The sequence below is a fragment of the Camelina sativa genome, chromosome 6, assembly GCF_000633955.1.
Source record: "Camelina sativa cultivar DH55 chromosome 6, Cs, whole genome shotgun sequence".
Classification (NCBI taxonomy): domain Eukaryota; kingdom Viridiplantae; phylum Streptophyta; class Magnoliopsida; order Brassicales; family Brassicaceae; genus Camelina; species Camelina sativa.
This window is the reverse complement of record NC_025690.1, coordinates 14,610,439-14,634,656: the sequence shown is the minus strand read 5'-3', so window position 1 is coordinate 14,634,656 and position 24,218 is coordinate 14,610,439. Positions and strand designations below refer to the sequence as shown.

The following is a 24,218-nucleotide window of genomic DNA, read 5'->3' as shown; positions in this document are numbered from 1 at the left end:
AAAAAAAAAAAACGAATCAAGAATTTAAAACTAACCGATGAGCTTCATGGAAGCATCGAGACGACTAATATCCAAACATTGAGCGCCTGAACCATCAGCTGGCTCGATAACATACTGATCGGGAAATTCCCATAAACGTAGCCGGGAATGCAATTTGTTCCGAGAATCAGCTACCTCCATACTACAAAATTAAACAGGAAAATCTTAAATCGTAAAGGGGAAAGCTAAGGAGAAGAGAATCTCTAACAGCGAACCGCGAAGATTACCTGAGCTTGGGGAAAAGGGAGATCTGAAGCTTCGTCGAGAAACGTATACAAAATTGTGAAGAAGAGGAAATTGAAAATTATGGAGTTTGCGTAGAACGTGCAAATGATTTTTAGCGTTTAATCGTTGGATCAAGTCTTGATGACTCCCTGAATCCTCCTAATTAGTGCGCGACCACATCACATGTACTGATGTACCTTTCCAAGCCAGCTAGATTCTCACAGGTCATCGGTTCGATTCCTACTTCCTACCATTTATTATGATACTATTTCACAGATTGTTGTTACTTAATTATTTATTAGACTCGGATTCTTATCTAAGAGTATCTCCATCAAAGCATCTTAGTGAATATCTTACAAATTGCTTAGCAAAAAAGCAGATTAATTATAATAAAAATAATCTAATTTTGCTAAGAATCGATTGTTAGCTTAGATGTTTTAGGATCATTACGAACCATGGGTATGTTGGTTTGTGATTGGTTCGAGTAAAAAAAATTTTTTTTTTTTCTTTTTCTTCTTTCCCGATTTTATTTTGCTCTCCTCTCTCTCTCCTTAATCGTTTCTCTGTCTCTCCTCTCTCGTCTCTTCGATATCGATATATCAGAATGGAAAAGCTTGAGAAAAGATGTATAACACTGGGCAAAGCGTCTTTCACCGGCGATATCATCATCTCGATCGACTGCGGCACTATCGACGGTGGCGGTTCATCAATTGGAGAGGGTTTTTGCTTCACCAAATCGGAGATTGAAGTGGTCAATTCTCGAATTGTTTGGTTTAATCGTTTCTCTAGGTAATAATCTCTTTGATTTCATTAGTAGATCGATATGAATCATTAGTTTTATGGATTTTAATATAACTGGCCTCTTGAATTTATATCGACATGATACTGGATTCAGGGCTTTTCGTGGATAGTATATTGTAGGATTCACTAATTGTGACTTTTTTGGCAAACCACCTTTGAAATCGAATTAGAATTACCTACTGGAAATATCTGATTCTTACTTGTGTTTCTTGAATTCATCATAACTGAGAACTGATTGATCTGGTTTATCTCGAGTGGTGTTTTTGAACTCATGTTGCAAAGCTTGTCCTGGCTGTGAAGAAAAAAACACAAGTTGAGTCTAATGATGTTTGTTTCATGTAAATCGATTATGAAGAGCTTGTTGTTGTTTGTTTGACGCATGGATTTTGCATATGTCATAGTTTTGTTTTGAGCATTTGAGAGTTCATTATATCTCTCTCCCTGTCTATCTTTCTCATAGTCGTCTGAGACTGATTCTAGTTGTGTTCTCTTCTTTAGTTTGTATTTCATAGTCATTACGATGGCGCCATCAACAACCAACCAACCGTCAAACTTATCCAAAGAAATGATCAGATCAATCCAAGACAATTAACCATGAGTTGTCATTGTAATAATCTATATGTTTTGGCACTTGAATTTCAATATAACTGGCCTCTCTTCTATTTCTCAAATTTTTAAGAAAGATATTTTTAAGAACCTCAAATTTAACAACTTTCAATGAACCTATGAAATATTAAAGTTTGTTATGAAATTCTTAATTTCACTTTTTTCAAAATTAAAAATAAAATCTGTATTAAGATACTTTACTTTAAGATGCTTTGATGGAGATACTCTAAGTCTCTTCTTAACAATAATCTTCTGATCAAGTTTAATTTAGACACAAATCATTCTTTAAGAAAAGAGAAAAATCAACGCAAGTCACAATCACACTAAAAAATATGCTTTGGAACTAATGTCATAGATTCTATCATCATCATCATCATCATCATCATCATCATCATTAATTCTCTGGAGGACGATGAGTTTTACATATTGTGACAGTGGGTGGTATACTCATATCCTAAAATGGAAAATTTCCTTATTTGTAAAAAAAAACATGATACTTCAAAGCTGCTTCTTCTGTGCAGGATATTTCTGGATATCGACTCGGAGAATGTGAGAATGCATGAGACTTCCACAATAGAGATATTTCCCAATCTTGTCACAAGTAGCAATGTGAGAGAGTTTCGGATCATGGTAGTATGCGATGGGATTACCATCCAAATCAACCTGCATAACCCCTGCATCCACCATAAACATAATGTCCACACCGTACTTAGCCATCATAGCTGCTAGTTTCCTTAAGAAAGGGTACTTCAACGAGATATTCCACAAGGTTGTTACTCCCTACAACAACAAATCCAAAACAAATATGATACAACAGCTCCTCTCAATCCATTTAAGTTATACATAAGAGNCGGGAATGCAATTTGTTCCGAGAATCAGCTACCTCCATACTACAAAATTAAACAGGAAAATCTTAAATCGTAAAGGGGAAAGCTAAGGAGAAGAGAATCTCTAACAGCGAACCGCGAAGATTACCTGAGCTTGGGGAAAAGGGAGATCTGAAGCTTCGTCGAGAAACGTATACAAAATTGTGAAGAAGAGGAAATTGAAAATTATGGAGTTTGCGTAGAACGTGCAAATGATTTTTAGCGTTTAATCGTTGGATCAAGTCTTGATGACTCCCTGAATCCTCCTAATTAGTGCGCGACCACATCACATGTACTGATGTACCTTTCCAAGCCAGCTAGATTCTCACAGGTCATCGGTTCGATTCCTACTTCCTACCATTTATTATGATACTATTTCACAGATTGTTGTTACTTAATTATTTATTAGACTCGGATTCTTATCTAAGAGTATCTCCATCAAAGCATCTTAGTGAATATCTTACAAATTGCTTAGCAAAAAAGCAGATTAATTATAATAAAAATAATCTAATTTTGCTAAGAATCGATTGTTAGCTTAGATGTTTTAGGATCATTACGAACCATGGGTATGTTGGTTTGTGATTGGTTCGAGTAAAAAAAATTTTTTTTTTTTCTTTTTCTTCTTTCCCGATTTTATTTTGCTCTCCTCTCTCTCTCCTTAATCGTTTCTCTGTCTCTCCTCTCTCGTCTCTTCGATATCGATATATCAGAATGGAAAAGCTTGAGAGAAGATGTATAACACTGGGCAAAGCGTCTTTCACCGGCGATATCATCATCTCGATCGACTGCGGCACTATCGACGGTGGCGGTTCATCAATTGGAGAGGGTTTTTGCTTCACCAAATCGGAGATTGAAGTGGTCAATTCTCGAATTGTTTGGTTTAATCGTTTCTCTAGGTAATAATCTCTTTTACATAATCTCTTTGATTTCATTAGTAGATCGATATGAATCATTAGCTTTATGGATTTTAATATAACTGGCCTCTTGAATTTATATCGACATGATACTGGATTCAGGGCTTTTCGTGGATAGTATATTGTAGGATTCACTAATTGTGACTTTTTTGGCAAACCACCTTTGAAATCGAATTAGAATTACCTACTGGAAATATCTGATTCTTACTTGTGTTTCTTGAATTCATCATAACTGAGAACTGATTGATCTGGTTTATCTCGAGTGGTGTTTTTGAACTCATGTTGCAAAGCTTGTCCTGGCTGTGAAGAAAAAAACACAAGTTGAGTCTAATGATGTTTGTTTCATGTAAATCGATTATGAAGAGCTTGTTGTTGTTTGTTTGACGCATGGATTTTGCATATGTCATAGTTTTGTTTTGAGCATTTGAGAGTTCATTATATCTCTCTCCCTGTCTATCTTTCTCATAGTCGTCTGAGACTGATTCTAGTTGTGTTCTCTTCTTTAGTTTGTATTTCATAGTCATTACGATGGCGCCATCAACAACCAACCAACCGTCAAACTTATCCAAAGAAATGATCAGATCAATCCAAGACAATTAACCATGAGTTGTCATTGTAATAATCTATATGTTTTGGCACTTGAATTTCAATATAACTGGCCTCTCTTCTATTTCTCAAATTTTTAAGAAAGATATTTTTAAGAACCTCAAATTTAACAACTTTCAATGAACCTATGAAATATTAAAGTTTGTTATGAAATTCTTAATTTCACTTTTTTCAAAATTAAAAATAAAATCTGTATTAAGATACTTTACTTTAAGATGCTTTGATGGAGATACTCTAAGTCTCTTCTTAACAATAATCTTCTGATCAAGTTTAATTTAGACACAAATCATTCTTTAAGAAAAGAGAAAAATCAACGCAAGTCACAATCACACTAAAAAATATGCTTTGGAACTAATGTCATAGATTCTATCATCATCATCATCATCATCATCATCATCATCATTAATTCTCTGGAGGACGATGAGTTTTACATATTGTGACAGTGGGTGGTATACTCATATCCTAAAATGGAAAATTTCCTTATTTGTAAAAAAAAACATGATACTTCAAAGCTGCTTCTTCTGTGCAGGATATTTCTGGATATCGACTCGGAGAATGTGAGAATGCATGAGACTTCCACAATAGAGATATTTCCCAATCTTGTCACAAGTAGCAATGTGAGAGAGTTTCGGATCATGGTAGTATGCGATGGGATTACCATCCAAATCAACCTGCATAACCCCTGCATCCACCATAAACATAATGTCCACACCGTACTTAGCCATCATAGCTGCTAGTTTCCTTAAGAAAGGGTACTTCAACGAGATATTCCACAAGGTTGTTACTCCCTACAACAACAAATCCAAAACAAATATGATACAACAGCTCCTCTCAATCCATTTAAGTTATACATAAGAGAAAGGATTTGTATAGTTGTTGTTTACCGTAGGTATTGCAATCCAGTAATGTCCCTCTCCATCGTAACGGATGTTATCTACATAACCTGGTAAGTCTTGGNTCTCTCCTTAATCGTTTCTCTGTCTCTCCTCTCTCGTCTCTTCGATATCGATATATCAGAATGGAAAAGCTTGAGAANATACCTCCACACGCTCCTCCTCTATGTAATACTTGCTACATTTTTTCCTGTATAATGCTCATACCAACAAAAATCAACTCATTGCCAGTTTATAACTAGAATGAAAGTGTTAAACTGATAAAATAAAGTGCACATACAAGGGAGTTTCACAGAAGATGATATGAGTTTGGTCAGGGGAAATGGTGATGCCATTAGCAAAGTAAAGGTCTCTGAGAAGAACACGTGTGACACGTGTGGTGGGATCATAGCTCAAGAGCCGACCATACGGTCTCATTTCGAACATCTCAAGATTTAGTTGATGGAGATTGTATTTGGAAGACGCATCTGTGAAATACAAAACGCCGTTATCCGCAACGACGACTGCATCCGTCAAGTTAAATCTCAAACCTTCAGCTTCGTCCGTTAACAGTTCCGTCTTCTTCCCGTCACCGCTTATGTTCAACAGTCCCTACACAACAAACAAAAAGTCAAACCTAAGATTTGAGATTTAAGATTAGTCTTTGTAATAAAATCAAGATCCGAATCCGAACCTTGTAGGCGTCTGCTACAATGACTTCGCCGTGGAGTCCGAAAGCGAGTCCGAGGGGTCTACTACCAGTGTTGACCCAGTTCTCTATGACCGAGTCGTTAACTGAGTCGGCGACCTTGACTCGTTTCACCCATCCATCTACGCAGCCGGTGTAGATGAGACCAGAGTCTTTATGGTAGGCGATATCTTCGGGTTTATGGAGAACATCGAAGCCGATGAACTCAGCTCCGGTGCGGAAGTTTTCGTTGAGAAGCGGCGGGAGTGAAGTAGTAGAGGAAGTGAATGCATCTGAAGTAACCGGAGCTGGGTCGAACGTGTCGAGTTTGTATAGAGCGATGGAAATAAATAAAGGGACGATGATGGAGAAGAAGAGAAAACGAGAGGAGAAGAGGACAGGCATTGTTGTAGACAGACACAGGTTTGGGGTTTGTGTGGGAACAATAATGATGAAACACGCCAAAACTTGTAGTGTGATTGATGACGAAGAAGATTATAATTAAAAAAACAATTAAAAACACGTTGGTTTGACGATGATGAGATCGCAGATCATTTGTTGACTCAACAATAATCTTCTGTGTTTGGTAAACTACTAAACCTTTCGATAGTGGAAACCTCGTGGGCTTTTAAAACTAAATTCATTACAGGCCTAATAACTTTTTGTATTCATTTTTAAAGGCTACTTTAACCTTTTGTGGTTTCAAAGCTACTTGTTCTGTGCAGGATATTTCAGGAGATCGAGTCGGATGATGTGTGAATGCGAGAGACTTCCACAATAGAGATAGTTCCCAATCTTGACACCGGTGGTTATGTGAGAGAGTGTCTGATCATGGTAGTATGCGTTGGGATTACCATCCAAATCCACCTTCATAACGCCTGCATTCTCCATGAACATAGGTTCGTAACCGTATTTGGCCGCTATGGCTGTGATTTTCCTCAAGAACGGGTATTTCATCGCAAGCTTCCACAGCGTTGTTACTCCCTGCAGGGTATAACAACAGTGATCAACAAAAGATGATACATAATCGTCATATATTTAGTTGGTTTATAGTCCTCTGGTCTAAAATCTAATGATGGTTTATATACAATTCCCTAAACCAAAGACAAATGAGAAAGTACACACACATATACCGAATATGACCAAGACATATCACCTACACCAAACTCAATTAACTGACTCTAAATAAAGGACTTCAATTGACACACATACCGAAGGCATTGCAATCCAGTAATGCCCATCACCGTCGTACCGAATGTTATCTGGATAACCGGGTAAGCCTTGAATGAACACCTCCACACGCCCTCCATTAATGTAATACTTACTGCATCTTCTTCTGTACACAACAACAACAAAAAAAAATACAAATTGAGATCATGAGGATTCAATTACTGCACACAGATAGAGAGAGAGAGATGTACTAGAGAAAGAGAGAAAGAGACATGGGGGTTTCACAAAAGATGAGATGGGTTTGATCAGGAGACAAAGAGACACCATTAGCGAAGTAAAGGTCACTGAGTAGCACACGTGTGAGACGTGTGGTGGGGTCGTAGCTCAGGAGACGTCCATGTGGTTTACCTTCCAAGATATCAAAAATAAACTGATGGACATTGTACTTATCCGAAGCATCTGTGAAATACAAAACGCCGTTATCTGAAACGGCGACTGCATCCGTCAACTTAAATCTAACGCCGTCAGCTTCGTCCGTTAACAATTCCGTCTTCTTCCCGTCACCGCTTATATTCAACAGTCCCTTTACATACAAAAAACAAATCTACGTTTTGAGACTTTTCAAAATCCGATTTCGAAAATGAAAAAAAAAAAATTCGCAACGAAACCTTGTAAGCGTCTGCGACGATGACTTCGCCGTGGATCCCGAAAGCGATACCGAGCGGTCTACCTCCGGTGTTAACCCAATCCTCAACGACTGAGTCGTAAACCGAGTCGGCGACCTTGACTCGCTTCACCCATCCATCTACAGCCAGTATAGATGAGACCAGAGTCTTCATGGTAAGCGATATCTTCGGGGCTATTGAGGAGACCGACGCCGAGAAACTCAGCTCCGGTGAGAAATCTGTCGTTGATAAGCGGCGGGAGTGAAGCAGTAGAGTAGACAAGTGAGTCAGCGGGATGATGAGCTGGGTCAAAGGTGTCGAGTCGGTAGAGAGCGATGGAAACGAGCAAGGGGAGGGTGACGGTGAAGAAGAGAAACCGAGAGGAGAAGATTAAAGCAGGCATTGTGCAATTGGATTGGGTTATTTGTTGACAAAATTGGTGGAAGAAGAAGAAAACACCAAATTTTGGAGTAGTTATAGAAATATCTCAAAACACGTTGATGATGGCTGATCAAATCGTTGTTGAGAAATCTGGAATCGTTGACTACTCTGTTCCGTGTTACGTAGTAGTTAGTACGGTCCGTTTACGTTAACCATTCTGTTTGAAATCTCGTAGGCTTTTAACTAATATTTGGGCCTATGTCGTCAGGCCCGGTTTCGAATGTGTAGAACTTTTTTTCTTTTTTTTTTTGTATGGGTTTTTGTATATACTGTTTCACGCTACTAATAGCAGAGAGAGAGGACGATGATTTTACATTTTGTGACATGTGATGTGAATACTCCTAAAATTTTAAAAGTTGCTTATTCCTTATAAACATGATGTACTTGGATGTAATCATCATAGCTTCTTTTGTGCAGGATATTTCAAGAGATCGAGTCTTGTAATGTAGGAATGCAAAAGATTCCCACTATAGAGATGGTTCCCAATCTTGACTCCGCTTGTTATGTGAGAGAATGGGTGATCATGGTACAATGCGATGGGATTCCCTTCCAAATCCACCTGCATAACGCCTGCGTTCTTTATAAACAGTAGTTCCACGCTATACTTTGCCGCTATGGCTATGATTTTCCTTAAGAAAGTGTATTTCATCGAGAGCTTCCACGGTGTTGTTACTTCCTGTTTTTTCACATCACATTTATCAAAACAAGATGATACAAACAAAAACTATAAAAGAAAATATTTCAAAATTTGTATAAATTACCGAAATCAATGCAATCCAGTAATGTCCATCTCCGTCATACCGAATGTTATCTGGATAACCTGGTAAGCCTTGAATAAAAACTTCCACACGATACTCATTGATGTAATACTTGCTACATCTTCTCCTATATAAACAGAGATATCGATAAATCAACTCATAATTACCAAATGATTTTTGAGTAAGAAACTTAGCTAATTCAACACACATACATGACGGTTTCGCAAAAGACGAGATGGGTTTGATCAGGAGACAAGGATACGCCATTAGCAAAGTAGAGGTCTTTGACGAGGACACGTGTAACACGTGTGGTAGGATCAAATCTAATGAGACGGCCATGTGGTTTGCCTTCCAAGAAATCAAAGATAAACTGATGGATATTGTACTTATAAGTAGCATCAGTGAAATACAAAACGCCATTATCTGCAACAACGACTGCATCCGTCAGCTTAAATCCAACTCCTTCCGCTTCATCCGTCAACAGTTCCGTCTTCTTCCCGTCATCACTTATGTTCAACAATCCCTAAACACACACAAACAAACTCACCTGAGTTTCGATTTTTTCAAAAATTCGATTTCAGGTTATTAACTGTCAAACTCGGGCTTTACTATGGGCTTCCAACTCAAAACCAATTAGCAATGAGTGGAGAGGCTTTAACCCGTTATATATTACTCAAGTCCCTTCACATCTATCACTATCAGATGTGGGATTTTTTCTCCACACGCCCCCTCGAGATAATGGCTATTCTAGCCGTTAATCTCGACAGAATCCATCACGCCCCCTCGAGATAATGCTCTTTATTTAGCTATCTCGATGGAATTGGGCCTTCTTTCGGGCCATCAATTAATGGGGTGATCGGGCCTCTGATCGGGCCGGATTAATTAACGGGCCAACGTGTGTAGGCTCTGATACCATGTTAAACTCGGGCTTTACTATGGGCTTCCAACTCAAAACCAATTGGCAATGAGTGGAGAGGCCTTAACCCGTTATATATTACTCAAATCCCTTCACATCTATCACTATCAGATGTGGGATCTTTTCTCCACATTAACTATCCCCAAAAACCTTGTTTGCGTCTGCGACAATGACTTCACCGTGGAGTCCAAAAGCAATACCGAGTGGTCTACCTCCTGTATTGATCCAATCCTCAACAACAGAGTCATTAATCCGGGTCGTGGACCTTGACTCGTTTCACCCATCCATCTGCACAACCAGTGTAGATGAGATTAGAGTCCTTATGGTAAGCGATATCTTCAGGGCTATTGAGACGACCAACGCCGATAAACTCAGCTCCGGTGAGAAATCTGTCATTTATAAGCGATGGGATTGAGGAAGCAGAGGAGATGAGTGAGTCAGCGGGAAAATGAACCGGGTCGAATGAGTCGAGTTGGTAGAGAACGATGGAGATGAGGAAGGGGACGAAGATGGAGAAGAACACAAGCATTGTAGATGGATTGGGTTTGTTTGTGGAAATAAAAACAATGTAACACTGAAATCTTGAAGTGGTTCAAGAATCAAGATCACGTTTCATTGATAGTAGTGTATGTAATTGTTACGTAACTAAAATAACCACCGTTCGATTAGTCTAATCTTATGGGCTTTAACATTGGCCCAATATTGATTATATGGACCCGTTTTCTCTTGACCGTTAAAACAAAGAGTAATATTTGGGCCTACATTATCAAACCCATTCTCTGAATGAGTAGTTTTTTTTTTTTTTCTTTTATGTGGTGGAGATTGACGTTGAGATGAGGTTCAATGTATCAAATTTTATGAAGATCTTTTGTCTGAAACGTACAATAATAAAAGTTACCCGTACATGATCTATTTTTTCTATATAAACAAGTTTTATATATACAGCCATAACAATTTTTTAAAACGGCGACAAGCCATGATATTGATTTATAATCTTGTCTCTCTCTCTCAACAATGCTTTCAATTGATCATATGAACTATGAATCCAATGGCAGCCTTGAAGCACTCAATCGAACGATAAATTAAAAAAAAAAGTTATAATTGATAAGACGTCTTTGGTGAATGAGGGGACAAAACATTGAACAGCACTCCCTCCTAAATTTTATAATCAACATTAAAGTAGGTCTAGTTGTATTCTGTAAACCTGATTAGATAGATGCTAATAAATTAAATTTCGATGATGTTGCTACATATTCCTCTTCTTCATGATTGTTTCAGACCTGTATGACCGATTTAATTCATTTCTCATGAACAGGTATGTTCCTATACACTCACCTCATTTCTCATCGAGAAGAAAATTTCGATTTTCGAGCAAGAATCTCTACTTTGTAAATTTACCATGTAAAATGGGAGAATACGTTACAAATCTCTCTAGTTCTTGATCCGACCAGAGTATGCGTGTGGTCCATTCGATAGTACAAGTTCGTGGAGTTTATAACTATATTTTCCAACAGCCCCTATATTTTGTTGGATATACATACGTTTCAGTTGAGTTTTACGCAAACAGCGGCTTTGACAGAGAAGGATGTGTGATATTAACACTTTGAGACGAGAGGTTCAATGTATCAAATTCCATGCAGATCTCTTGTCGGAGACGTACTAGTTTTAAGATTTCCCCGTACATTACATCGTCCCGTGATTTTGCATTATATCGTATACATACGATCCACTATGATACTTTTTTTGTTTCCTAAATAAACAAATTTATCATATAAGCATAACTCTGGTAACGGAGACAGACCATTATCTTAATTCATAATCTTGTCCCTCTCACTCTACAATGTTTCCAATTGATCACGAATCTAGTGACAGCCTTTGCAATCAAATTTTTATAAAACTTTATAATAAAACGTCCATTATTAAGGCGCATAAAACATTGAACCGCCCTCCTAAATTCTAATCAACATTAAATTATAGTATGTACAGTTGTGGTATAAACAATCATGATTAGGATCATTCATAATATAATATTTTTTTGTCGATTTTAAATTAATTAAGTGTCATTCTATAATTGTTTTTTTCACACAAATTAAGACGACATTTTTAAAAAATTATCAATACAATATGTTGTTTTCCAAGTAACGTAACTTAACTCTCTGCAAATTTCTCTATATATTTGACGTAATAAAACGCACTTTATAAGAATAAAATTGGAATTCATTTTAATTTATTTCATTGCAAATGTAAAACAATACTATTTTTTTTGTATTGTATCTTTTATAGTGCTGTGACATCTTTTTCCACTTCATAACCGTTACGGGAACCAATGGTGAATAGATAATAAGAGACAAAACTTGACAATTGGATGAAACAAGAACGAGTTGAAATCTGATAATGGTCTCTGCGACAAATGTTTCCATGTCTCTTCCATCTGACAAGCCCACTCTCTCCGGCTATCCAAATGGGAATCACAAAGGCAACATCTAGTTATGGCTCTATCTATGGTCCTCTAGAATTTGTTTCACGTTCAAAACAGAGCATTGAAAGCTTCCTTCACCACCCTCCATGTGCATCGTGGCTTGACGAAACAGTCACTGTTTATATATTTAATAAATATAATATCCCATGTTTAACGCACATGCCTTCACTCGCATTCATATATATACTCAACTTCTCATCTTTCGTTTTCTTCAGCAGAAGAATCAAGAAACATGGCATTTCCTGAAACCAAACTCCAAATGCCTATTAGATCTATAAGTCTTCCATCAAGAATTCACCATCCTTCTGCTAAGTTTCAAGCTGCTCTCACTCAAATTCATCTCTTCCAAAACTCATCTGATTCTCAATCTCTTCAAGTCTCATTGCTTAACCTCTCTGAGCTTTACCATTCCCTTAACCAACTCAATCACTCTCTTCCCACATCTCAAGCTGAACGTTCTCTTGACGTGTCAGCCACGTTACTAGACTCCTGCGACGCCCTGAGAAACCTAATCCTTACACTCAGAGAGCATCTCCTTAGCCTTCAATCTGCACTCAGGAGAAAAGACAAATCCATGGAAGTCCAGATCAAAGAATACTTTGCCTTCAGGAAGAAGACCAAGAAAGAGACTAACAAGCTTCTTCATGGCCTCAAGAAGTTGGAAGGCTCTGAGACCACCGAGCTCGCTGTCTCCATCTTCCGCTCTCTTTTCATGTTTCTGTCTACTACATCCGCCACGAAGACAAAGACATGTTCTCTTAAATTCGTCTCCAAGCTGATCGGTGGTGGTCATCATCGATCATCATCGTCAGAGATGAGCGAGTTGCATAACGTGGATGTGATTCTACGGTCAGATGGGGATAACTCCAAGGAAATGAAGAAGATGTTAGAGAGATTAGAAGAGAGAACAGAAGGACTTGAAGCTGCACTTGATTCTCTTTTCAAGTCACTCGTCCAATATAGAGTTTATTTGCTTAACACTCTTACAACACACTCCTAGTTTTGTTAGTTAGTCTCTAATTGTACACAATACACAAATAGTAATACATACAGATTCTTATAATGAAGAAATTAATGGATCCTTTGTATTTGTAAATCAGCAAATCATTTAGCTACAATAATCAGACACTTTTAAATGCTTAAGAAACTCAACAGAACAAAGTTAAGGAAGGTACGATAAGAACTTTGTTAGATTTGTGTCCGTACATTTACATGTTATGAGAAAATATTGATGATGCGTCAGTCTACCATTGGCGTAGAAGTATCCTCCCCCGTGCACATTATTTTTTTAATAATTGAGTTTTGATACAACCAATGATGATAAAGTCGTCATAAACATGATCAAGATCTTTAATTACGGATGGGCTAGTGATTTAGTTAACCCCTTCATTTGTTAATGATTTTTTTTTAAAAAAAAGAGAGAGGAGTGGATCTTTGATTCTTCTTGTCCCCACACAGCGATACACAGGCAACTGTACAAGGCTGCTACGAGGCCGACCCCATTCCAATTTTATATTGTACTCTTCTTCTAAGTAATCATAAGCCAATAATAAATCTAGAATATTTTGAAAAGTATAACAAAAACTATAAATAAATCATTTTTTTGCAACCTGGTTGGCAATATTGTTTTCACTAATAAGATGCATGTATAAGTTATAAACAATATAAACACTAGTAATAAATATAAACAACTAACACATTTCAATACAAAATTATATTTTATGTCTCATTATAGATGTCATATTTTACGATTAATTAATAGTATGTATTTATCTTATATTAGTACATTATATTTATTTTTCCCTAATCAAGATCTTGAATTTGTAGGAATCAATTGAAAATGTTAAATAAAAGTTTCTTAAACGGCATTTAGTATCAAATGGAGGTACACAATTATATTATAGTTGGAATCATGGCTTTTACTCATCTTTCTTACTAAGAAAAGAATGGGCATATATATATCAAAAGTTCGGTCTTTCTTTTCTATCACCCAAATACATAAGAGAAAACATGGAGCATAATAATAAACAAACAAAAAAAAAAAATGGGGGCATGAAACAAAAGCATTTGGCTTCTTCATACCTCTTTAATTTTCTATCATAATATCATGATATCATATTGTTGATATTTTATTGAAGTTGGAGAAGAACTGAAGAAGAAAGGAAGAGACAGTAGAGAAAGAGAAGGCAATAGAGAGGTGAGGTGATGGGGGCATTGGCTCACTAATTATGGCAATTGGGTGGCACAATAATTACACAAAATGACAAAACCCCAAACAAAACAATAATGAGAAACAAGTGTAATGCTAATAGTTTTGCCATTTTTATGTAAATGAAGGGTCCATCCAAGAGTAACGTGACTTCACATGGCCCAACTTTTTTCTTGTCTACCGTCGTTTAACTTGCAATACCTAAACTTAGGGTTGTCGGTTTTTACAACGTCGCTCGATGATACCTTAGTGTCAACTTATTCTACATATTTCTTTGTTATTATAGTGGTTGAATATGTAAAACAAGGGATAAAAGTTAGTTGGCTAGTGTGCATGGAGTTTAATTCGTTATACACGTATAAACCAAGAACTTGATTGCATGGCATCGAACAAAATATCTCAAATGAAATATCTTCTTGTACACCAAATAAAGTTGCATATAAGACACGGGAGATATTATTATGTAAAGCCTAATAGTTAGGAGTAGTAGCTAGATATTTTACAAGAGTAGAGATATTTGGAATATGTAATCTAATTAGAGATGAGAGATGTGTAGTTGCAGGCTGTACTTTGATAGAGACAAGTCAAGTTCATGAATTCAGGTTAGTTAAGAAAAGGAAAGCGGTGCTTGATTGTGATTTGATTATTAATATGTGTATATATTGATATCGTTTCCTCTGGAAGTTTTCAACAAGACACTCGTGCACACGGTCCCATATTTAGTATTATCCAACCACCATCTTTTCATCAATCATTTTCAATGTAAAATTATTTGGTGTTTAGATGATGTGTTATATCTTCCTTTGATCACACAAATAAGAGAGAAGATATGCTCACTAATTAAGTAATTAGAAAAAATCACCATATCCATGCATGACGGTGTTTACGAGTGCCCAAAGTTGAGGAGATGCATGACAAAAGATCTTAACTTTGATTCTTCTCGCCTAATCAAAGATCTAAGTGGGTGCACATCACATTATTTGTTCCTTCAACAAAGGATAAAAAAATAGTTCTAAATATATACAAAGACATGAAATTAGCACATTAGGTACATATTGAGCGAACTCTAATGACATCTCTGTCAATATCATAAATTAAGTGAGAGTAAGGCATAAAAAAGAACATGAAGTGGGTTTTGATGGAACAATGGTAACATTATCCCCTTCACGTGGCTTTTACTTTCATAACCCTTACTCCTATTTCATTTGACCTTTCTACATCTCTTCCTCTATATATATACTCAACTTCTTTCTAGCTAAAGCTCTCTCTCCATCTCAAANAAAAAAAAAAAAAAAAAAAAAAAAAAAAAAAAAAAAAAACCATCATCAATGGCTACTTCTTACCACGTCCGGTCTTGTAGCTTGCCAGCTCGGATACACCCACATGGTCTCAACCAGATTCTGCAACTCCTCAATAAGCTTCCTGCTGATAATAACAACAGTCTCTCGCTTCTCTCACATCTCTACGACTCTGTCTCTCATCTCTTCAACGACTCACCTTCTTCACTACTACTCCCTCATCACTCTTTCTTCACCAACCTTCTTGATCTCTCCCTTTTACACCTTGATTTGTGTTCCAAGCTAAGAGACATCACTTGCCGTATCAAGGATGGCCTCCGCGACCTCCGTTCTGCTTTCAGGCGGAAGAGACACAGTGGAGATTCTACCATACGCTGCCACGTCAAAGCCTTTATACGCTCTAGGAAATCTGTTCACAAGGACATTACTAAGCTACTCTTGTTGCTCAAACAAACCGGCCTTTCCTCCACGGAGTCCTCTCATCCCTTGATCACACTGCTCCAACAAGTTTGCTCCCAAACATGCCGTTCCTTTAGGACAGTCTTGTTGTCCCTATCTACAGCTGTACCAAATCCCAGGCTTTCCAAATGGGCCTTGGTAACCAAACTGGTGATCAAGAACGTTGCTAGTACAAGTGGTCAAGTTCGGACTGGACACAGAAACGAATTCCAGATGATGGATGAAGAACTGCGAAGATTCAGCTTGGCAGAAGAGATAAAGAAGGATCGGATCAAGTCTATGATGACCAACTTGGATAACGTATATGTTGCAGTTGAAGATCTGGAGGAGTCCCTTGAAAGATTGTACAGGCGTATGATCCAAGCTAGAGTTTCACTATTGAACATACTCTCTATGCATTTATGATTAACTCATTAATAGGATTCCATGTATGGATACAACATCATCCAAATTTTAGAGGAAACATGTTACCTTACATAGATTTTGGACACTGAAACAATGGAGGTAATTGTACTGTATAAAACTATATATATAAAAAAAACTTAGCAGCAGCGACATTTCAACATATCGATGCAAGTATAAGGTCTTGATCTATCCTCGAGTTCAAACGCAGTAGGAAGTGAGTCTAGATTATGGTTTCCGCAACAGATGTTGTATACGTTCCTCCGAATTCCTTTGCTAAAAGGATGCACTCGTTCCGGAATATTCCTGAATAACCAACAGCTTTAGTATCACACAAACAAACCAATCCCTAAAGTAACTAGAAGAGCCAATTTTTCTCGTTTTATTTTTTGTTAAACAACCTGATTATCATTACTAGGTGATAGAAAAAGGGTTGAATACCTCATGTATGGAATACGTCTTCGTCTCACAAGTTCATAGGTGCTTTGATTTGTCAGAATTAGGTAGCTGTAAGAAATCAGTATTGCAACAGTTAAACAATAAAAAAAAAACAGAAAGATATGAGATTGTGAAAAATAACACAAAAAATGTATACCCACCTGTGAAAAATCAATAAAAGCATCACAAAAATCAAGGACATCGACAATATGACAAGCAGCAGTATGATAATAGCATTCTTCCACCTGTTCACATTTCCATTTAAAATTCATGATTTAATTAGTTGGAGTGGCTAAAGGGCCTGAGAAGAAATTGGACAAAACACGGAAGGGAGATGAGAAAGTATCATACCAAGGTTTTGTTACATTACTCAGGTAGTCAACGTACATGATGAGCGTCCAGATGCATAGAGTTGTCTCTTCACAGATGTACCACCTGATATCACAGAAACGTATTAACGGGGTTTCAAAACCAAAAATTCTTATGCATAACTGTACGAGTTATTGAACAATGTAACAGTACTGGTTCAGATTTTGCAGGCTTACCAGAATTTACAATGGTTTTTCTGGCCTATACATGTTCCTAACCAAACACAGTGATGATCAAACTGAAGAACACATCGATCACAATCATGACAATGTTTGGTTCGTGGAGGCTGCAAAGCATTATGTGTTTTGAGAGAAAGATTAAGGGAGGAGAAACTTGAATTAACAGGTAAAAAACAAGCTGAACGAACAACTACAGTGGCCAATTGATTCAAATGTTACCTGCTCCACATGACAATAGCCGCATGTTAAATTTCTGCAAGTTACAAACGGAACAATTCAGTACACTCCTTTCTACTAATTGTTCTTAGTTATAAGCTGATTCTTCAGGATTCACACAGTTTATATGTACCTTATGGAGGTTCCTGGAGGGTACAAGTCGACAACTAACTTCCCCCAAGGCGTTGGAGGCCTTCTGACACTTGAGGCTGATCCTCCTTCCACAGTAACTACTAAGCTCTCACTTTTTCTGGAAGCATGTTGTCTTCGCTTAAATAATAATAAAAGCATAAACACAACAGTGAGACACAGTTAAGTAGAATTCAATTCCATCACTTTTTGATAAGAATCAAGTAACGAAACTGCATTTCTTATATTTCAGAATCAGAATCAAAATCAAGAACCCCAAGCAAAAAGGCTCCCACTACTACTAACCAAATGGTCAAAAGACCCTCACTTACTTTATCATCACTCTCCTTTAAATACAGACAACCCCAGTGTCTATTCACACTTGTTCCATCAAATTCAAAAAAGAGCATGCGAGGACAAGAACAAAATAACAAGTCTTACATTGAGGTGGTGGTAGGTGGGCTTCTGTACATTGCACTAGTCTCACAAACATCCCTCATTGCATCAACAACATACCTAACAAAGACAAAACAAAAAAAGAAAGTCAAAATTTTTCAGTTGCAGAATCAAAAATGAAACACATTTATTTAGATATACATACCCAGGTGAAGAGCCAGAAGTTACAAAATACTGCAGAAGCGTTACAGAAAACAGAAAGAAATAAGAAGCCATGTACCTGTCAGAGAGCAGAACCACGATATTAAGCTCTCTAAATAGAAGAAGAATGTTTTGGAGTGATTGAAGAAGAAGGAAGGAAGGAGATGATACCATGGATCTCGCTTAGTTTTCTCGAGAAACTCTGCATCGAAAAAGAAGAGAAAGGCGATAAAGACGAGGTGGAGCAACACTAGTGCCAATTTCAGAAGCAGAGAAGATCTTCGAACTGGTGTGGTTAGATGGAAGAAGCAAATAAACAAAATTAGTTTACAGAAATCAGAAACACGGATCGTTAAAAACAAAAGAGAGGGAATTGGGGTAAAACCAGGATCGGAGAGACAAGGAAGGTTGATGAAGAATTGGTCACGAGCTCGATCCCACGGTTGAAGGAATGGGCAACATACGCCCATCGTTTTTGACTCTCCTTTTTTGTCTTTCCTTCTCAAGCAAACATTTGTGGGCGGAATTGGAGAGAAGAGACAGTGAAATTAGAAATCGCGCAAGAAGAAGCCAAAAAGAAGATCTTCAACAACAACAAAAAAAAAAAATGCAATCTTTGAAGAAGATAGTTTATGAAGAAGCGATAGAGAGAGAGAGAGAGAGAGAGAGAGATTTAATTACACATATTATTTGCCTAATGACTAATTTAATTACTGTTTAGTGGCAAGGAGATGACAAAAGGTAGGGAAGGAAGTGACAGACTGACTGTCTTTAGTTGGGCCTTTTTGTAAACTTAGGCCCAATAATAACCTCGGGCCTAAGAGTGTTTGTAAGGTTTTTTTTTTTTTTTTTTTCCAACTTAATAGAAGGTGTAATGGACTTGGTATGTTAGAAGATTTTGGGATATATGTCCACTTATGGTTTATCACAGTCAACAAGAGCTGGATGTAACCATAATTGCGCTTATCCGCGGGTCAAAAGACCCAAACTTAGCATAATAATGAGCAATCGATGTGTGATTACATTCTCAAAGTCTAAATTGAATTAGATAAAGTGATGATCAAAGAACGTTGTTAGAAGAGTATGATTCCGATGACGGTGAGGACCCCTCGGCCCATGGTTCTTTATTCGCGACTCATTGCATCTTCCCGGCGAAGCTGTTAGACGAAATCAAGGGAGCAGTAGAGAGGAGAAGAATCTGCGAGATGCTGATGGTAAGAGCTCTATCGGAGATGTTGCTACGCGGAGTGGAAGAGGGAGATTCACGGCGAGGAACGAGAGAAGAAAGTAGATAGATCAGGAGACCAGAGATTCTGGAGGTTTCACGGGATCGGTTATGATAGGGGAGGTAGTCTCCGATCCGGCGAAGCTAAGCCACCGTCGAAGGTCTTCTTATCTACTCCCTGCTACCTCTCTGTCTCTCACGACTGAGCATGAAAACCTCCACGACAAAGGACAGATCAGATCTCTTCCTCCTTCTCAAAACGGTTCTACGGTGGCGGGATGGCAACGGATCTTGGATTACCATTTCTGTTCGGTTACCATCGTCCAGGCTCACCGGAGGTCCTATTCTGGTTGAGTATCCGCATATGTGGACGGCGGCTGCAAACGAGTTTTTTGTTTGTAGATTAGGGTTTCACGGTCCCCGGTTTAGTCTTGTACGTGAACCCGACCGGTTTTGTTTTTTCATCGGTTTAATTTGGTTAGATGTAAATGAGTTGGACCTCTTGGAATTTTTGTATGGGCCTATTCCGGAAATAGCTCATTGGACATTATATTTTATAAATTGAATACCTTTTAACAAAAAAAAGAGTATGATGTATTGTTTGGTATAGTTGTAGTAGGGTGGGTCATTGGTGTTATACTTATAGAGTAAGTACTACTAGTATAATATATACCAATGACATTTTTCTTTTCTTTTTGGGTACAAAATTGGCAAAAGACATTTTTCTTAAATATTGTGATTCATTTGTGACATATATTATCTATAAATTCGATGATACATGTAAGACGCTCCTGTTTTGACTCTTGAGAAGTAATAAAGAAAACGAAATCAAGTGGGAAGAGAGGAGGAGGAGCATGCGAGCACGTTCGTTAGTTAGAGGGGATATGAGGAGAGCACATCATGTCCTTCCCTTAAAGCCACCGTCTTCACTCTTTTTTTTAATTCACATTTTACGTTTCCTTTGAACGTAATTTCACCTTTACTGTTTTTAAAACCAAACCAAAGAAGGAAGCAGACAACATCGAATGGGCAATTCCAAACGATTGTTTGGCGTTGTACGGAGGAAACTTCTCAGGCGATCTCACAGCAGAATCACTATCATTCGTTCATCATCATCAGCTCCAGAAACTACTCGACAAGAAGATATTGCCGCTGTTAAAATCCAAGCTTTTTTCAGAGGTCACCTGGTAAAATATATATATATAACAAACTCAATTTCTTTTAATATCTCATCTCTATAAATTTGGTAAAAGCTAAAAAAAAGGTTGAGCATTGCGCGCAGGCAAGAAGAGCGTTTAGAGCATTGAAGAGTCTTGTCAAGTTACAAGCGGTGGCGAGAGGAGTGCTTGTGAGGAGACAAGCTCGAATAGCATTACATTGTATGCATGCTCTTGCTCGTTTGCAGGTTAGGGTTCGTGCTCGTCAGCTTCTCTCCCATTGATTCTCTTCTCTGCTTTTTGCCCTGTTTTTTTTCAAAAAACCTCTTGTGATTGTGACATTTATACATCATTGTCCTTTCTACTTAATTCACCGGTTTGTGACTTTGTTATATATGTACTTACTAGCTAACTCTCTAACACCCTGCATTTGTACTAATAAACAAGATCACTTTTGCTGACACATTCTGTCTCAAAATTATGATGAGTAAGTAGTAGACAATATACACATTCTACAAAGATCCGTATATAGAGTATTTGGATAGATACCTTGGAAAAGAAGAAAGGGAAAGGCTTCCTTTGAGACGGCACTGTTTTGTCTGATTTTTATGAATCTGAAAGTTATAAGCAAGATCAGTCACCTTAAAGAGTCTACATCGCCTAGGTAATTACAGAAAAAAAAAAAAACAACAACCAACCGTATCCGTTTCAACAAACATAAGCAAAAATCATACAATGTCGATCTACAACAAGATGACAAAGTCCAAAAGAGAGAGGTACGAGAGAGCACTGAGATATTGGCGCGGCTCAATCAGATAATCTATAGAATGTACGTGCGTGGTGTTCACGAAGATCTGAGTGAACCAGGCCAATATCAAAGGGACTCTATCATGCTTAAGTGTTGATCATCAAAGGAAGCCATCTTTGTAAAATGAATAGAAAAAAAACTAAGAAAGAAGTGTGTTAGTTTGATGTGAAGTGTGAGGAGGAGAAGTGAGAATGTCTGTGGGGGAGTTATAAAGGGAGAGAGGAATTAAATTAGGGTATGAGAGAAGGAAATGGAAGGTATGGAGCATTAAAACCTCATCTACTACCAAAGCACCAAAAAAGCTGGCTCACCCTCTTTACTCCCTNTCTTGCTCGTTTGCAGGTTAGGGTTCGTGCTCGTCAGCTTCTCTCCCATTGATTCTCTTCTCTGCTTTTTGCCCTGTTTTTTTCTTTGTTTTTTCTTTTCAAAAAACCTCTTGTGATTGTGACATTTATACATCATTGTCCTTTCTACTTAATTCACCGGTTTGTGACTTTGTTGTATATGTACTTACTAGCTAACTCTCTAACACCCTGCATTTGTACTAATAAACAATATCACTTTTGCTGACACATTCTGTCTCAAAATTATGATGAGTAAGTAGTAGACAATATACACATTCTACAAAGATCCGTATATAGAGTATTTGGATAGGTACCTTGGAAAAGAAGAAAGGGAAAGGCTTCCTTTGAGACGCACTGCTTTGTCTGATTTTTATGAATCTGAAAGTTATAAGCAAGATCAGTCACCTTAAAGAATCAACAAAGATAAGCAAAAATCATATAGGTCGATCTACCAACAAGATGACAAAGTCCAAAAGAGAGAGTTACGAGAGAGCACTGAGATATTGGCGCGGCTCAATCAGATAATCTATAGAATGTACGTGCGTGGTGTTCACGAAGATCTGAGTGAACCAGGCCAATATCAAAGGGACTCTATCATGCTTAAGTGTTGATCATCAAAGGAAGCCATCTTTGTAAAATGAATAGAAAAAAAACTAAGAAAGAAGTGTGTTAGTTTGATGTGAAGTGTGAGGAGGAGAAGTGAGAATGTCTGTGGGGGAGTTATAAAGGGAGAGAGGAATTAAATTAGGGTATGAGAGAAGGAAATGGAAGGTATGGAGCATTAAAACCTCATCTACTACCAAAGCACAAAAAGCTGGCTCACCCTCTTTACTCCCTACTTCACTCTCTTCTCTCTCTCTCTCTTCATACTTCATATATCCATCGTTCAAAACTAAATTGGCTATGCAATGAGAACCTATACTCCTTTGTCTCCTCCTCTGTCTTTCTATCTTGAGGAGGTTCATAACAAAATTCAAAAGAAAAAACGAAAAAAAAAGGATTTTGAGGAAGAATTAAAAGAACATCGATGAAGATGCTTTTGTAATAAATTTTGAGGGAATCTCGCAGAAGAGAGGGGACACTGGCTGGCCTGCCTGCAACATTTAATAGTCTCTTACTGCTTTTTTATCTTTTCTTTCTAGGTCCCCCTCTTTCCTCTGCTTTTTACAACCCCTTAAGCAAGTTATGAACCCTAATATGACCCTTCACTCTCTCTCTCTCTCTCCATTGATGATTCTCAAGAGAAAAGATTCGCAGTTTTAATGTCACATTGTAACAGCAGAGCTTGTTGTTTAAAACGAACACCCTTTTTTGTCTGGTTAGGACTGGTGGGAAGGCAAAAACTTTTGCACCCTTATTTACTTCTCTCTCTCATGCTACTACATTAACCCCTCCGGTCCACCATTGCCATAAATTTTATGCAGAAGACACACTTTATCTCTCTCTCTCTCTCTCTCTACCCAATTATATTTTCTTGACTTACAAAATCAAATCATATCTCTAGATCACTGTTTTACAATAGTTCACTTTATGATTCGTTACCATTGAGTAGCTTGATACCAGTGTTGTTGCATTAAAAATAACACTAAGCTACTAATATGTACAAGAAGCTAATAGTACTCACGCCGAGTTTTCGGGCCACCTTTCTCTCTATATGGCTGCAGAACATGATCTACAGCGTACCTAGGTTTCTCCATCGCCAAAACCAAAAGGAAAAGTAAATGCCTACATAAGTAAACTGATGTCAATGTCTCATTAGTTTACTTTAAGCTCCTTAGATATAAAGCTTTAACTTGCCATCAGAACAAGTAGAACAGAATAAGCTACAATTAAAGGGATAAGCGAATTTAACAACTTCTTTTTAGAGTAAACTGACAAAAACGTGCAACATGTATGGCTTCTTACGGTGAATCAATGCATATAATGTCGCCACATGTTTAGAATTTTCTCGACAGGAGCAGAAGTTACAACCTGATAAGGTGCAAGTTCTAGAGTGTAAAAATGGGGAAACCTGAAGCGGGAACATATGTATTCTGAAGGATGATGATGATCTGTAGTCATGTCTATTGCAGAATTGAGATTTCATTATAAACTGATTCTTGGCTTCATTCACATATTTAGAATACAAATCACTTTCAAGCACCTCTGTATAGTAAAATAAAAATACAAAATACATGACGGAAGAAGGCCTACATTCATATTCATTCATCATCAACAACAATTACATCGTTACACAAAGTTTCGCAGAATAAATAAAAATTAATAATTACTGGAATGAGTTCCAAACGTCAGTAGTGTGTGGCTTTCACGTTAAAATTATACATTCTTATACCAACAAGAGT

At 37.5% G+C, this 24,218-nt stretch overlaps 4 protein-coding genes, 2 long non-coding RNA genes and 3 pseudogenes across 6 annotated transcripts; 5 read left to right on the top strand and 4 right to left on the bottom strand.

The window, feature by feature from the left end:
- LOC109125302 lies at positions 790-1,736 on the top strand. The gene is made up of 2 exons (XR_002032566.1): positions 790-1,053; positions 1,564-1,736. It is a non-coding gene; the product is annotated as an uncharacterized LOC109125302 (long non-coding RNA).
- Positions 3,170-4,130, top strand: LOC109125301. The gene is made up of 2 exons (XR_002032565.1): positions 3,170-3,433; positions 3,958-4,130. It is a non-coding gene; the product is annotated as an uncharacterized LOC109125301 (long non-coding RNA).
- On the bottom strand, positions 4,368-6,071 carry LOC104791379 (protein STRICTOSIDINE SYNTHASE-LIKE 7). Its single transcript, XM_010517249.1, has 5 exons — positions 5,624-6,071; positions 5,231-5,541; positions 5,086-5,140; positions 4,942-5,016; positions 4,368-4,845 (listed from the first exon to the last, which is right to left on the bottom strand). The coding sequence occupies exons 1-5, from the start codon at positions 6,020-6,022 to the stop codon at positions 4,564-4,566; spliced, it is 1,122 nt and encodes a 373-aa protein (XP_010515551.1). The 5' UTR covers positions 6,023-6,071; the 3' UTR covers positions 4,368-4,563.
- LOC104791380 lies at positions 5,230-8,044 on the bottom strand (annotated as a pseudogene).
- LOC104791378 lies at positions 8,133-10,177 on the bottom strand (annotated as a pseudogene).
- Positions 12,193-13,164, top strand: LOC104791377 (annotated as a pseudogene).
- Positions 15,532-16,487, top strand: LOC104699071. Its single transcript, XM_010414420.2, has one exon. It carries the CDS (start codon positions 15,584-15,586, stop codon positions 16,415-16,417), a length of 834 nt encoding a protein of 277 aa, XP_010412722.1. The 5' UTR covers positions 15,532-15,583; the 3' UTR covers positions 16,418-16,487.
- Positions 16,405-19,031, bottom strand: LOC104791376 (protein S-acyltransferase 10-like). The gene is made up of 11 exons (XM_010517248.1): positions 18,728-19,031; positions 18,514-18,628; positions 18,347-18,421; positions 18,187-18,261; positions 17,750-17,881; positions 17,620-17,653; positions 17,398-17,507; positions 17,204-17,287; positions 17,014-17,097; positions 16,856-16,921; positions 16,405-16,720 (listed from the first exon to the last, which is right to left on the bottom strand). The coding sequence occupies exons 1-11, from the start codon at positions 18,810-18,812 to the stop codon at positions 16,555-16,557; spliced, it is 1,026 nt and encodes a 341-aa protein (XP_010515550.1). The 5' UTR covers positions 18,813-19,031; the 3' UTR covers positions 16,405-16,554.
- Positions 20,323-21,116, top strand: LOC104791375 (protein IQ-DOMAIN 31-like). Its single transcript, XM_010517247.2, has 2 exons — positions 20,323-20,754; positions 20,850-21,116. The coding sequence occupies exons 1-2, from the start codon at positions 20,593-20,595 to the stop codon at positions 21,006-21,008; spliced, it is 321 nt and encodes a 106-aa protein (XP_010515549.1). The 5' UTR covers positions 20,323-20,592; the 3' UTR covers positions 21,009-21,116.

Excerpts from the sequence above, each read along its gene's own strand:
- LOC104699071 (XM_010414420.2), top strand. The coding sequence starts at position 15,584 with ATGGCTACTTCTTACCACGTCCGGTCTTGTAGCTTGCCAGCTCGGATA.
- LOC104791376 (XM_010517248.1), bottom strand. The coding sequence starts at position 18,812 with ATGGGCGTATGTTGCCCATTCCTTCAACCGTGGGATCGAGCTCGTGAC. Across the intron at positions 18,422-18,513 it reads AAAACTAAGCGAGATCCATG|GTACATGGCTTCTTATTTCT; the intron begins GTATCATCTCCT and ends GCTCTCTGACAG. Across the intron at positions 16,922-17,013 it reads CTTTTATTGATTTTTCACAG|CTACCTAATTCTGACAAATC; the intron begins GTGGGTATACAT and ends GATTTCTTACAG.
- LOC104791375 (XM_010517247.2), top strand. The coding sequence starts at position 20,593 with ATGGGCAATTCCAAACGATTGTTTGGCGTTGTACGGAGGAAACTTCTC. Across the intron at positions 20,755-20,849 it reads CTTTTTTCAGAGGTCACCTG|GCAAGAAGAGCGTTTAGAGC; the intron begins GTAAAATATATA and ends CATTGCGCGCAG.